A 14,242-nucleotide genomic window follows, 5' to 3' on the forward strand; every position below is an offset into this window, starting at 1 on the left:
CACACACACACACACACACACACACACACACACACACACACACACACACACACACACACACACACACACACACACACACACACACACACACGCGCGCACACGCACACGCACACGCACACGCACACACACACCTGCTCGCATTTTCCCTATTCTGTGGACTTCCCTTTCCGTTTACAATTGCCTTCTCATTTATGCTTCCTCTCTCACTCACTCTCTCTCTCTCTCCCTCGCTCTTCTTCCTTGCTCTCTCCCTCCCCTCTTACCTCCTCTAACACCCTCATCCATCTCTCTCGTTCCCCCTCCTCCCCCAACACCTCTCCCACCACTTCCTGCCACGATCTCCCCCCTCCCCAATCCGCACAATATAATCGAATAAATATACATATATATTAGCACTTACATCTTGTTCGGCTCTCTTGCTTTAGTTATTTATTACTGATATTTTAATTACTTTATTAATTGTTTTATGATGCAATAAAAACAATATAAAATAATGTATTTGAAAGATCTTCATAAAAATATTTTTACAGCATAAAAAGTATATTAAGTATTAAAAATATTAAATGCTTTTTTCATCAAAGTAGTCACCCTTATTCAATCATTTTTTATTAATCTAGATAATCTAGTTACAAGTTTATTTATTTTTCTTCATAAAAGACTCTTCCATCTGTCTTCTAAAGTCCATAGTTTAGTTTTGGTAAAACGGGCATTATGATCATAATCCATTTGCTTGAAATTATGATATGTTAAAGAACGTTATGTTAAAAAAACTATACTAAATAAAATATCTATTTACTTTTAAATTACAAATAAATATTGAGTAAGGCATGAGTTAATCTTTTAAGTAGCATTTTACTGAAATATTTTCAAATTTTATACATGGTCTCAAAATTTTTGGCTAATATGTATGTTCAAGTGATTTATATAAAAATAAAATTCACAGATATAACAAGCTTGATTATACCAGAAGAACTTCCGACGATTTTGTCACTCATATATTCAAATATTCCACCAATAAAGAAAGTTAAGTATATCACAAAATAAAATTGTTACACTTTAACAATAACATAAACACTTATAACATAATCCTTGTTAATTATGTTAATTTCTTTAAAATTCTACAGGAACCGATTCCAGACTTGGCGTTGGTTTTCGATTAGGTGAGCATGCGGACTTCCAGATTTTAATTGAACTCGGACCCCAAACCGAAACAGATCCGATAGGTACATCCAATGATGCTAAAAGGCGACGAGATGTAAGAATCTGTTTAATTTGTATATATTAAACTATTATATTTATTTAATAAATAAATTCAATTTTTTTATATAAATAGGCAGCGTTCAACGCCGCAATGAAAGGAGAGCTAGGACCATTAGCACAAGCGGTGGCCAAATATCAAATAGAGCATAGAATCCAGAAGGAAATGGACAAACTGAAAGTAATGGAAGAAAAACTTAAGAAGATTCAAATAGAGAACGTAAAAGATGAAGATGTAAATACGAATTTATGTACATATAGTATCACATTTTTTAATTTTAGATATAGATTTAGTAGAAAAATGTGTTATTATGAAAGATATACGAAAGTAAAGAGTCGCGACATAATTAGAGGAAATCATAAATATAGATAAATGAATTAAATAAATTAACTAGTTAAATAAATTAACTAGTAAGAATATTCTTAAAAGTCGCCAGAAGTGATTAATAACATCAGTGATTTTTATTGACCGTATCTGGCAATAAGAATTTTAATTGCCAGATACGTTCAATAAAAATCACTGATGTTATAAATAAATTAATACGAAAAATAGAAATTCGGTCGAAGGTACAGAGAAAAAAAGAAGTCAAAGAAATGAAACTTGATTATTTCTTAAAACATTACTTTAATTCTTATTGAACTCGCGTGTCCTTTATAGTTGCATTAATTTTCAATTTATTTTTAATTTATTTTTGTTTATTTTTGTTTATTTTGAAATAACTGAAAATTGCTCTGTGTAGTTTCAATTATATTATAAGTTTTAGTTTACAAATTAAACTTTTGTAATTTTATATTAATTTCACTCGTTTATTGAACCTTTATTTTCTATATCTTTTCATTTTTACAAGCTTAACTGTCTACTTAATTTTTCTTACGTATTGTTACTTTTTAATTACTGCATATAAAAGATTTATTTACATAAAATTTAATAAGTTTATGATTTTAAATATTTAACTCTTCACGAAAATTCTAAAGTAAATTTGCTTCTATACCCCTACGGAAAAGTAACGAAATAATTATTAGAAAATTATTGTATATCAGTAATTTCTGATAGTTCAATTACTGCCAAGTGTTTAAGTCACATACAATACTTGGCAGATAGTTCAACTGATATACTACAATATAATTTTCTATTACATTAATTATCTATTATAATAATTATTTCGTTACTTTTTCGTAAGGGTATACACGATTATATAAAAAATTCCTTATAAATAACAGTGAATGTTTCAATTTTCTCAGACGGTTTCCAGTAACTGGTTGACAAAGTGGAGGAAGGAAATATCGCAATCAGTAAAAGATAATGAGCCATTAAATTCTACTCAAAATGGAGATGATAAAATAAATCAACTAAGAATAGGAAAGCCAGCGGTTAAATCCATTGTTTAAAAGCATAAATTGTAAAAGTTAACTAAATCATATGCATTATATATTCTAATAAACAAGAAACATTAAATCAATATTTAGAAATACTATCTTTATGTTAATTTTTGTACCGTAATGACAATTTTTTTTAACATAATGTTTTACAAATATTGTAAACATATTCAGTCCAGTCATTTTGGTAAAGAAATCTATGACTTTAGGAATTAAGTCCGAGCTAGATATATTTTGGTATGTACTTTCGTTTCATGGTCAAATAATGTATCAAAAGTCCCCATCAATACATATAGGCAAAAATGTTGCAGTGCGTACAGATATAAAAATTAAGTTTTTGTAAATATCTCCTTATCTATTGGTTTTACTAAAATAGTTATTATTATCGAGTGGCACCCGTTTGGCCACGTTGCAATTAACCGCGTTATGTTTGACCACGTTGATATTGACCACGATGAGATTGGCAACGGTTCCGATTTCAACACGGTCGAGATTGACCACATTGCAATTGGCCACGTTGCAATTGACCATGCGTAGGGTTCTGTCTGATCCATGAGATCTTTACTCTTCTTCAGTATTACCACATGTGGTCAATTGCAACGTGGTCAATCGGGACCGTAGTGAATATTAACGTGACCATATGGGACGCTTTCCATTGTATGTACACGGCTGCTCGCTTGTGTGCCTTACTCTCTCTCCGACCACAGCGTGCTGCAAAAGTAGCGGAGTTTACATCGCTGCATACAGGTTTTATGGGACAGCTGTACGTTTATTGGACAATCATATGTCGCACACGGTACATTACGTTGTCGCACGGGTCTGCAAGAGCCATTACACGTACATGATGGTTATACACAATTAATAGTTAACAAAAATATAAAAAATCGAAGATATAGCAAAGACATATAAGAGATTCATTTCTTCTATCTCTAGAAGAAATGTTTATATTATGTATATACGTATCATATACAGGGTGTAACTAAAAAAAACATGGAACACACCATCAGATACAGCACAGGAATCCAAATCGAAAAGTCCTTGGCCATTTTTTGATCTGAGCTGTCCTTTACGTGTGTGAAGTTAGCCCCGCATTTTTCGAATTTTGTATTTTTCTTAATTGTGCTGCATTGTGCTACGTTTGTGCCGTATTGTGCCGTAAACCGCAACTCCGTAACTCAAAGCGTGCTCGAGAAAAAAAAATTAAAAACCAAATTTTTGACAGCCCCGCATTTTTCGAATTTGGAACTTTTTTTAATTGTGCCGTATTGTGCTATGTTTGTACTGACTTGTGCCGCAAACGAAAGATCGATAACATCTATAATAATAATAATAAAAATAAAAAGAAATTATCCTAGCCCCGCATTTTTGGCCAAATAAGCTCAATTTTTTTTAAAGACAGGCAATAATTTGTGCCATGTTGTGCCGTTGGAAAAAACTCGATATCTTTTTCATTTAATAGAAAAAAAAATGTAGAAACTCAAATACAAAATTGTTGAGCAGGTGCCAGAAATAACGACAGTGGATTGCGAAAAGTGAAAATGAATGGTAATTTATTCAGAGTACTTATGACAATGAAGAATGCGCGTACAGCCGATGATCGTAACAAGACGAGACTGACTGAAAAAAGAAAGGAAAAGGATAGCTTTCATGGTTGTACATTCTTGCAGGTGGCGCACGCGTATAATAAAAGAAAATGAGTGATGAGCCGGGAAATTGAATTATCTCCAACAAAAATAATGCATAACTATAATTTTTACGCATTTATTGATCTTTTTCAAGCACTACTGAGTTGTACTAGTCGAGCACAACAGGAAACGGGCCAAAAAAGAATTGAAAATTGCAGGGATTGAAAAACGTGGGTCAAAAGGGATGGGGGTGAGAAAAAGTTTACATTTTTTAACTTTGCTAAATTGTGCCGGATTGTGCCCGATGAGCACAGTAACTTTTCCTAACGACAAAATGTCCTCAGACCTCTCGTTTTCGCAGCACAACCCTTTGAAGGAAAAAGTTTTTAGGAATTTCAATTTTCGTATGGCTTCAATTTTTTAACCGTAACAGGGAATGCAATTCCGTGACTTGTGCTGAGTTGTGCTAATCGAGCACAACAGGAAACGGGCCAGAAAAGAAGAGAAAATTGCAGGGGTTGAAAAACGTGGGTCAAAAGGGATGGGGGTGGGAAAAATTTTTACATTTTGATGAAAAAAAAATTGAACTTGTTCGGCAAAAAATGCGGGGCTAGCATAATTTCTTTTTTATTTATTATTATTATTATTGATATTATCGATCTGTTACGTCGTGTTCTCCGCGGGGCGTCCGCTATCTCAAGTCCCTTTTTATCGGGACTGACTATGCGGAAGGACGCCGTACAGAGAACATTGTTTTCTCTCGCCGCGCTCCAACAGATGCGCGTCGAGAGTCGAGCGTATTTATTAAAGGGCTCGAAGTGGGTCAGTGAGCCAAAGCTCACTGTGACGCCTCCTCGAGCTCTTATACGCTCGTGGGTCCTGTTTTGGGTCAGAGAATATAATCTCTTTACCCGGGGACGGACCCTGTGCAACTTTAATAATAGCGGGAATGAGGAGGGTTTAATTGTAGGATCAAAGGAGCCCGCCGAAGGCGGGCGAAGTTTGATCAAAATTATATGAAGTGTCTCGTTCGAAGATGATAGTCTTGTAGTCTTGCTTGTCATGCCTTACATCACAACGTTTAGCGCATATTTAATTTGAATCTGGCGCCCTTCCGTCGCCTAGTTACTCCCGTTTAGTCCCCTACCCTCATATTGTTTTGTGTAACGAGCATGGAATTATCACGCGTATTTTCGAAGATGATAATGGGGATAGTGTTGGTTCTGGATACCTTAAGTTTTTTTTTTTAGGGACAAGGATTTGAAAATGGGAGGGAGACTATCATCTTCGAACGAGACACTTCATGTAATTTTGATCAAACGAGCCCGCCGAAGGCGGGCTCGTTTGATCCTACAATTATATTACATGTCTCGTGTAGCTTTTTAGAGTATTAGTGATAATTCCTTATTTTGAATACTTATGTTCTTTATTTTATTATATGTAACATTCTTATTTTCTTAGAATTGCACGCGCAAACTGGTCATTGGGGGCCTGAATCGGTTTGTTATAAAACTTAAAAAAGGTTTGAGAACCAGGTGCCCATCCTGCACTACGCCTTATAGCTGTGATATCTACTCTTCTTTTAAAGGCCGCAGATACTGCTGCGTGTCGCGTGCTATATGCCGTGAACTGGTTGGTATCAATACCAGCTTTACCTAATAGTGATTTTATTCAATGACCGATAGTTTGCGATGATACCGCGCCATAAGGTTTCATCGTTGCAATAAATAAATTTTTTGTATCTTTGTTCCTTAATACCTTGGTATAATCTATATAGTCTAAGACTGCAGATACTATACATAGTTCCGGTTTTTCTTTAAAGAATGGTAATATTAAATCGGGTTGAAAAGCTCCGGGCTTTGATGTTTTTATCTGTTCTGTAATCCTAATGCTTATTCCAGTACTATTTATTTCTATGTTATCAATATTTATTAACGCTAGGGTTTGAAGTCTTTGAGCTGTTGTCAAAGCTAATAAAGTTGCCACTTTTTCCACAGCGTCCTTTAATTTCAGTTGTTTAAGTGGATGTAGCTTTTTCATGTAATTCAGCACCGGGGTAATATCCCATGTTGTAGAATATTTTGGTTTGGTTGGCCTCCGTTTAAATGCTCCTTTTAAAAACCGGTGGATCAAGCCATCTTTATTAATATCATACCCTGAAATTAAGGAGATTGTGGAACGAGTGGTATTTAATGTATTATAACTCGCACCGTTTTTAAAAATAATATTTAGAAAAGTAATAATATCTGTCGTTTTTGCATTAAACATATCTAACTTTCTTAAATGAGTAAATTCCCACCAGCGTTTCAAACTGTTCGGGCCTGGGCTCGCGGTACGCGGCGCGAGCGCGGTACTTGGGGAAAACGGTCGCTGTCGATCAGCTGCGCGGCGATCACGCCGCGACCGCGTGCGGAACGCGTGTGGTCGCAACAGCTGATTCGCCTAACTATTCTCCGAATCCGCGTCGAGTTTCGGCGGATTGCCCTCTCCTCGCGCCTCTCTTCGCGACACGGGGCCGCGAGATCTTTTCGCGGAACACACGTGCTTTAGCTTTCAGTTAAGTCATATCGTGCAATTATCTAGTGTCCGTAATAACGCTGCTTCGTACATCGTTCGTCGCGAACTGCCGGTATCGAAAATCAGCCGTTTATTACCGCGAAGTTTATCGGTCGCGGATCGAGTCAAAGTTCCTTCTATTCTTTGTCTTTCCGATCCTTGTGTAACCGAGAACTACCTTGATTTCAATCATCGTTCCTTTTGTTCACTTAAATTTTATATGTTGCTAATTTGTAATTGTTTCATCCAAAAGGGGGGTTCACGATGATGAGTTCCCTCATCAGGCGTAATTAAGATTATCTTAAACCACCTGAATAATCTGAGTGAACTTTTACTTTCCAATTAAACTCCGGCCCGTTTCGCATTTTTCCTTTGTCTCCGCAAGTCAAATTTGCCGTTTCATCGCTCGGTATAAACAAGTTATCTCCTCACCGACTTTGACTCGGTCAATCACGTGTACTTTTATCGCCAACGAATAACGGTGATTCGGACGGGTCTTCAACTGATTAAGTTAAAAGACGCTCAAAAGGTTCTTTCGCTCTACATTCAGAACAAGAGTGATCCGGAATTTCGATCTAACATTGACCGGCCTCGTTGCATCCAACTTTCGAGTGCGCGTCGCGATCCAGGCAGAATAAGTTTCGTCTCACTTCGCGTCTCTGTCGAGGCGGAATCCGCGATTTAAAGTTTCGGCCTGAGGTCGGCCTCAGTGTTACCGAAACACAAACTACATTCGTATTGTTTTAAAGTCGTTTTTGCAATAGAGTCAATCATCACATCTATGGACTCTTCTGTTAATCCTTTTTTCAAGAACGCTGACCGGATAACCTGCCTGCCACCAACGAAAGGTGGGATGCTAACGGATGACTCTCGTCTCTGTAAGGAGATGTTAATAACGTGGAATTAGGTTTAAATATAATGGCGGGTTCTATGAGGAGTGCTGTAAAAAGAGGATACCACGGTTGTGTAGGCCATAAGGGCACTATGACCGTACCAATTGCTTTATCGTTAATTATTTTCTTTAAAGTTCGTAGAATAAGTGCGAAGGGAGGGAAGGTATAAAAATGTTCGTTTTTCCATGATATAGTAAAAGCATCCACAGCTTCTGCCTCCGGATCTGGGAATCTAGAGTAAAATCTTTTACATTTCTTATTCAGTCTAGTTGCAAATAAGTCTACTGTAAAGAAACCAAACTGTTCCTCTATTTGTGTAAAAGCTTCTTGAGAAATTTCCCATTCCGAATCTACATTGACATTACGTGATGCTTTGTCAGCTTCTATATTTTTACTCGAAGGAATATACGATGCCTTTAACCATATCTCCCTCTCCTCGCACCAAGCCCAAATCTTTTTTAAAAGTTCACTAAGATGTGGAAATTGCACACCTCCCGCTCTATTAATATAAGAGATAGCCGTAGTATTGTCTATTCTAAGTAATACTTCGCATTGCGATAATTCTGATGCAAAGCATTTCACCGCAAAAAAGGCAGCCAGTAGCTCAAGATAATTAATATGATATTTCTTTTCTTGCTTGTTCCAAAACCCAAAGGTCTTTAAGCCATTACAGTAGGAGCCCCAGCCTGTCAAAGACGAGTCCGAAAAAATTTCGGTAACAAAATTTTGCATTCTAATTGGATTTGATCCAATAACTGCATTAATTTTCCACCACTCAAAATCTTCTAACATATATTTGGTTATAAAAATATTACCTTCGTAATTCCCACCATTAAATTTTAATGCTAAGAATTTTTGCCTTTCCAATCGTTTGCAGTGAATAAATCCGTAAGCTACCGCCGGACATGCCGAAGTTAACACACCTAAAAATTTAGAAAATTTTCTAATTTTGTATGGCTTTCCGATTTTAAACTCATTCACTAGCTCTACTATTTGCTTTTTCTTCTTATCCGTTAAATTTAAGGAAAAGTTAACTGAATCAATAATGAATCCTAGATATTTACACTTCTGATCAGCAACTAAACAGCTTTTTTGATAATTTATGACAAAACCTAGATACTCTAATGTTTTAATTGCTTTCCTTACATTTTCTTCACATATATCCTTAGATTTATGGATAAATAAAAAATCATCCAAATATAGTACCATTACTATTCCTTGTATTCTCAATTTATTAATAACCGGTTTCATTATCTTAGTGAAGACGTATGGGCTAGTACATAAACCGAACGGTAGGCATACAAATTCAAACAGCTTCTTTTTATATATGAATATGAATATGAATCTCAAAAATTTTCTGTGGCTTTTGTCGACAGGAACTAGAAAATATGCATCCTTAAGGTCTAAGGAGTTCATATAATCCTCTCGCGATAATAGATTTAACGCGGATCTAATATCCTCCAATTTAAAATGTGGAGGTTTGATAAATCTATTTAGTTCTTTTAGATTAAAAATAAAATGATTTTTACCATCAGGTTTTGGAACAAGAAAATAGGAAGAAATGAATTGTCCGTTACATTCATTACACTCTTCTATCACCCCTTTCCTTAAGAGTTCATTAATTTCTCCTTGAATCTCTTCGGTTTCTTTAAAGGAACGATCTTTCTCCTTAGGAATAATTTTTTGAATGGGCGTTTCTATAAACGGAATTTTATAACCCTTCAAATAGCTTAAAATATACTTGTCTGAGGTAAGACGTCTCCATCTTTCTACAAAGTGACAAAGGCGCCCTGCAAGTTTATCTACCCGAGTTATTTCTTCGACGATGATTGGTTCGTCGTCTGCGGTGTTGCCTTGGTCGAACTCTGCGAGGTCCTGTAGGCTCGTGTTTTGAATTTCATCTGCCGACGTCTTTGCTGTTGACTCACCTCAAAAGTATACACCTAAGGCTCGAGAGCAGGTAAACTGGAAATACCCACCTGTCGGTATCCCGCAGGTGGGTATTTCCAGTTTACCTGCTCTCGAGCCTTAGGTGTATACTTTTGAATTGTCTTATCCTTAATATTCGCACAAGCCTTTTCAATTTCTTTTACGTATTTGACTTTGTCCTTGAGATTATCTCCATAAAGCCACTCGTCAGAAAACGTCGTGTCCACCATTGGTTTGACACTTTTATTCAACTGTGGTGTGATGAAAGATTTCCTTGCCACCGACTGTTGATGGAAGACATCAGTTAAAATCTGACCAGCATGGCTTATATAATCTGTAAATGTATCCTCGTCTACACCGTCTTCTGGGGGATCTATTACCATAGAGACTACGGCAGCTAAGGCTGCTATGGCTGTGCCCACAATTCTGTGTTTCTACGAAATGCTGATCCCTCTTTTTCGCTATTTCTGAAAGCAGTGGAACTATCTCTAGATTCAATTTAGGGGCTTCGGTGTAGAAGTCTCCTTTTCTATTATAAACTTCCATAATTTCTTTTTTATTCTTTTCTGGGAGGCCTTCATTTTTCCATTTCAGCCAGGTATTCTTTAGCTCTGAATGATACTTAATCTCTTTGAATTTTGAATCATTGGGATCTATTCCCAAAATCTTCAGCGCGCTACTCTTTATTGATTCAGAGGTTTTTAATAATTCTTCTTCATTTCCGTCTTTTGGATTATTTTCCTTGTTTTCCTCGTCTGAAATCAAGGACCGGAAGAATTATTAAGTAACACTTGTTGTGTAATTGTGATATTATTGTTTTTGTTAAACCTAATCACAACACTATTCTTATCGAGGTCGTATGGACCGTGGAAAAAGTGAGACACCGTGTGGGTGTTCTCTTTTGATTCTAAAGTCGTATGGACTATGGTAAAACCGTATGGGTATTACCTCTCAGCCTTCGTGTGGAAGGATGAGAATTTTTAGCAATACAAATGCATCAATTTTTTCTTACCGCTTACAACATCCAATATTGTTTCTACTATAGGCTGACTCGACGAATCCTGTTCTTTTTGTACATTCGCTAATGCCTCTACTACTTTTGTTAGGTTATCCAACTGTTTCTGCAGTTGATCGAATTTTTCGTTATGTCTGCGTTTAGAGTGATGATCCTCTCGTGATCGGGATCTCGACCGCTTCTTCTTCTTGTGGTCAGGCATTCTAATAAGAGCCTAAATAAGAGCTTTTAAGCACTATGCGAGAACACGTCTCGATGCTTCGACACAACGAAACAATATGAGGGTAGGGGACTAAACGGGAGTAACTAGGCGACGGAAGGGCGCCAGATTCAAATTAAATATGCGCTAAACGTTGTGATGTAAGGCATGACAAGCAAGACTACAAGACTATCATTGAGAACGAGACATGTAATATAATTCAATTGATTGATTGTAATCGTTACACATTATTAAATTTATTTCGGTATTTATACATGTAATGTATTTGTACAAAATAATAGTGTGGCTAATGTAATGAATATATATGTGTTTTATAACGTAACTACATCTATTAATTCCTCTACACTAAGCGCGGAACTGGTGGGCGAGGATGGAGGGATGTCTGGGAAGGGGTTATTTATGGGAGAAAGGGGAAGGAGTTCTCCCAAGAATTCCACAGGAGAACTGTTGGCGCTGGGAGGCCAGGAAGGGAGAACTTCTTGTAGAAATTTTACACTGGACGTGGAGAAGGTGGGAGAAGGGGAAATTTGACGGAGGAATTCCACGTCAGGCGTGGAATCCTCACATAAGATGTCTTTGTGGGGAACTCAATTTCCTCTAGGAATTCAGGGGACGGAATTTCGGCTAAGAGCTGGATTTCTTCTTGGAATTCAGGGGACGGAATTTCGGCTAAGAGCTGGATTTCTTCTTGGAATTCAGGGGACGCAACTTCGCCTAAGAACTCCACGCTTGACGTGGAGCTCGTCGGTGATGCGGGGGGAGAGTTTGCAAGGATAGAAGGTGGATAAGGCTCCGGGGAGTATGAGGAAGGAGATAGTGAATCATATGAAGTTGGGGGAGTAGGAGGAAGGTGGTAACTTGTAGGGAGTTGAAAATCTAAGAAAAAATCTTGTTCGAACAAGACAACGCGGGTCGATGGCGACTTCTCCCGGTGGAAGGTTGAATAGGTCCACTGTAAAGTGGTTTGTATTTGTTAGTCGCGGATCTTACAGATGGTGGGTTTCTATGGGGTCTCTTACATACTAAGTTCTAGGCCTCTGATTATATTATGTTACATGGAGGAAAGAGGACTTACGTGATGCTAATATTTAGCTCGTGACCGGTCGTAGAGATAGGCGATGGTCGAGGAGTTTGTCGTCTTCCTCTATAGGGCTGATTGTCGGGGCACCCGTGGAAGGCTTCGGCAGTTCTCGATGGACGAGGAGTTCGATGTCTTCCTTATGATGGTGGGCCTTGAACGTTTTGAGAAGACTCTCACACGACTTATGTCACAGCTTGATCTTTTACTGGAGAAGTTAAGTGCGCTTTCCTCCGCGGAATCAGGGTTTATATACCCTATTTTTCGTTGGGAGTGGGTTGAATACGCTGATTTGGCTGGCGCTTATTGGTGGATCGGAGCAACAATTTTCTAACTTATTTTCTAGTGGGGATTCGGTGGCGCCCGATTGTCGCCTGTTTTTTGTGACAAAGGGTACCAGTCCTCTCATCGTTTGCTAATAAAGTAAGTTTAATTATCTCTTCTAGAGCGCGGCTGCAGGTCGTAATATGGTGACGTTAATGGGATTTGTCAATTAGGAGGTCTGGTTCCACTTGTCATCGTGGGTTTTGAGAGTTTGACAGATCATAAAAATGAAGATAGATTGTTAGTTCGTAGAAACGAAGATTGTTAGATCATAAAAAGGAAAGATGGTTAGATCGTAAAAAGGGAAGATTGTTAGATCGTAAGAATGGGAGATTGTTAAATCGTAAAAATGAAGGGGAATAGTTTATCTTGCAGCTGTGACCTCTCATGGGTCGACAACCTCTCATTTCCTTACTGTCTTCCTATTGGGGGATCATTCGTGGGAACGGTCGCAGTGCTATTTTTAGGAAAGAAAGAAATCGTGAAGTCCACTGGACGTAACAGATCTTTCGTTTCCGGCACAAGTCAGCACAAACATAGCACAATACGGCACAATTAAAAAAGTTCCAAATTCGAAAAATGCGGGGCTGTCAAAAATTTGGTTTTTTATTTTATTTCTCGAGCACGCTTTGAGTTACGGAGTTGCGGTTTGCGGCACAATACGGCACAAGCGTAGCACAATGCAGCACAATTGAGAAAAATACAAAATTCGAAAAATGCGGCTAACATCACACACGTCTTTCCTTTCCCGCTGTGAAATAGGCCCTGATATAAAAAATTGGGGCAGAGAAGCGCCCGTAAACCAACGCGCAGCGCGGGGCCACCTGGAAGTAATACGTAGCAGTTTCCAGGTGGCCCCAAAAAGCGCAGACAAGTCCACCCCCGGTGGTTTTAGTGCGGTAGGCGCCCCATTGCACCCTCGGAGAGACTTTAAGTCCAAGGGACAGGAGGCGAGTCCCACACACCACCCTCTCCCTTTCTCCAGAAAGGAGGGGTGACGGCCCATGAGGGTTTCCACTGGATGAAGAAAAAAAGGTTATATTTGAAACTTTGAGGGAAAGGTGGACAGCAAAAAGGCTTGTCGCAAAAAATGCTTTTAGAGGTATTCATCTCTAATCAAGTATAAGCTTTGGCTACAATTTCAGCACAATCAGAAATATGTTGTTTTCGGAACCATAGCCGTTTTTAGTCTTTAACGTCGTAACTATCAGTTTCAGGCAAAAAATGTATAAAACATAAGTAATTTAGAGGAACTACAACTTTTATTTGAAACATTTTTTGTTGCATCAATATTTATCGAAATAATGTCTAAAAAGTTATATTTCTTCAGTTGTTTTTAGTTTTGACCTTGAAAATGATCTTGTAGCAATTTCATTGTCATATTCGTAATCAGCGTTCAAAAATACAAAAAATATTGTAGTTTCAAAAAATCGTAGGGTTTACCTATTCGGAACTTTATCCAAAAACAATAAAACTAAACAAAAAGCAAACACCCTTTTAAAGGCAAATACCTTGACGAGGTAAAAGGACTAGTAGCTTCGTACCATTTAGAAATCATCCTGCATCATGAGACACGGTAGTGTCTCGCGCCAAGTGTAAGCGCAGCTAGTACCGCGCGCGCGAGACCGACCGTGTAAGTTTACGCGAGTATATGAGTTGACGGGCCCTCAGAATTTCGGATCTCAACAACGGCTGTTCCGACGAAGATGAGACTGCGCTTAATCGATAGCTTGGGTACGATTTGCATAATAAAAGTATTTTTACTTTTCTCCTACGTGCCCCATGAGTAGAGATATTGCAATGCAAAGTCCACGAGTCTGAATTTTCACGTAATTTTTATTAAGAAACATCGTCATCGTGGTCGTGGTCAACCAGGCCAGCATCCTTTTCACTTTTCTGCCGCAACGTGGCATTAGCGTTGCTGTCGCGTATCTCACGTAGCGTCTCGCGCCAAGTTTGAATAAGTCT

At 37.9% G+C, this 14,242-nt stretch overlaps 2 protein-coding genes across 2 annotated transcripts in view; one reads left to right on the forward strand and one right to left on the reverse strand.

Moving 5' to 3' along the window:
* Positions 1-2,717, forward strand: part of LOC105557793 — a 4,620-nt gene extending 1,903 nt beyond the window's left edge. The window contains 4 exon segments of the mRNA XM_012005147.1: positions 944-1,024; positions 1,125-1,255; positions 1,334-1,492; positions 2,500-2,717. Coding sequence (XP_011860537.1) covers positions 944-1,024; positions 1,125-1,255; positions 1,334-1,492; positions 2,500-2,712 — 584 coding nt within the window. The 3' untranslated portion in view covers positions 2,713-2,717.
* Positions 2,718-5,830: 3,113 nt separating this feature from the next.
* Positions 5,831-8,440, reverse strand: LOC105557794. The gene is made up of 3 exons (XM_012005148.1): positions 7,636-8,440; positions 6,018-6,415; positions 5,831-5,914 (listed from the first exon to the last, which is right to left on the reverse strand). Exons 1-3 carry the CDS (start codon positions 8,438-8,440, stop codon positions 5,831-5,833), a joined length of 1,287 nt encoding a protein of 428 aa, XP_011860538.1.
* Positions 8,441-14,242: the final 5,802 nt, after the last annotated feature.

The sequence above is a fragment of the Vollenhovia emeryi genome, unplaced genomic scaffold (genome assembly GCF_000949405.1).
Source record: "Vollenhovia emeryi isolate VEMERY1.0 unplaced genomic scaffold, V.emery_V1.0 DF939417.1, whole genome shotgun sequence".
Taxonomy (NCBI): Eukaryota; Metazoa; Arthropoda; class Insecta; order Hymenoptera; family Formicidae; genus Vollenhovia; species Vollenhovia emeryi.

Excerpts from the sequence above, each read along its gene's own strand:
- LOC105557794 (XM_012005148.1), bottom strand. The coding sequence starts at position 8,440 with ATGCAAAATTTTGTTACCGAAATTTTTTCGGACTCGTCTTTGACAGGC. Across the intron at positions 6,416-7,635 it reads GGTGGCAGGCAGGTTATCCG|GGTATGATATTAATAAAGAT; the intron begins GTCAGCGTTCTT and ends CCTTAATTTCAG. Across the intron at positions 5,915-6,017 it reads ACTATATAGATTATACCAAG|GTAAAGCTGGTATTGATACC; the intron begins GTATTAAGGAAC and ends AATCACTATTAG.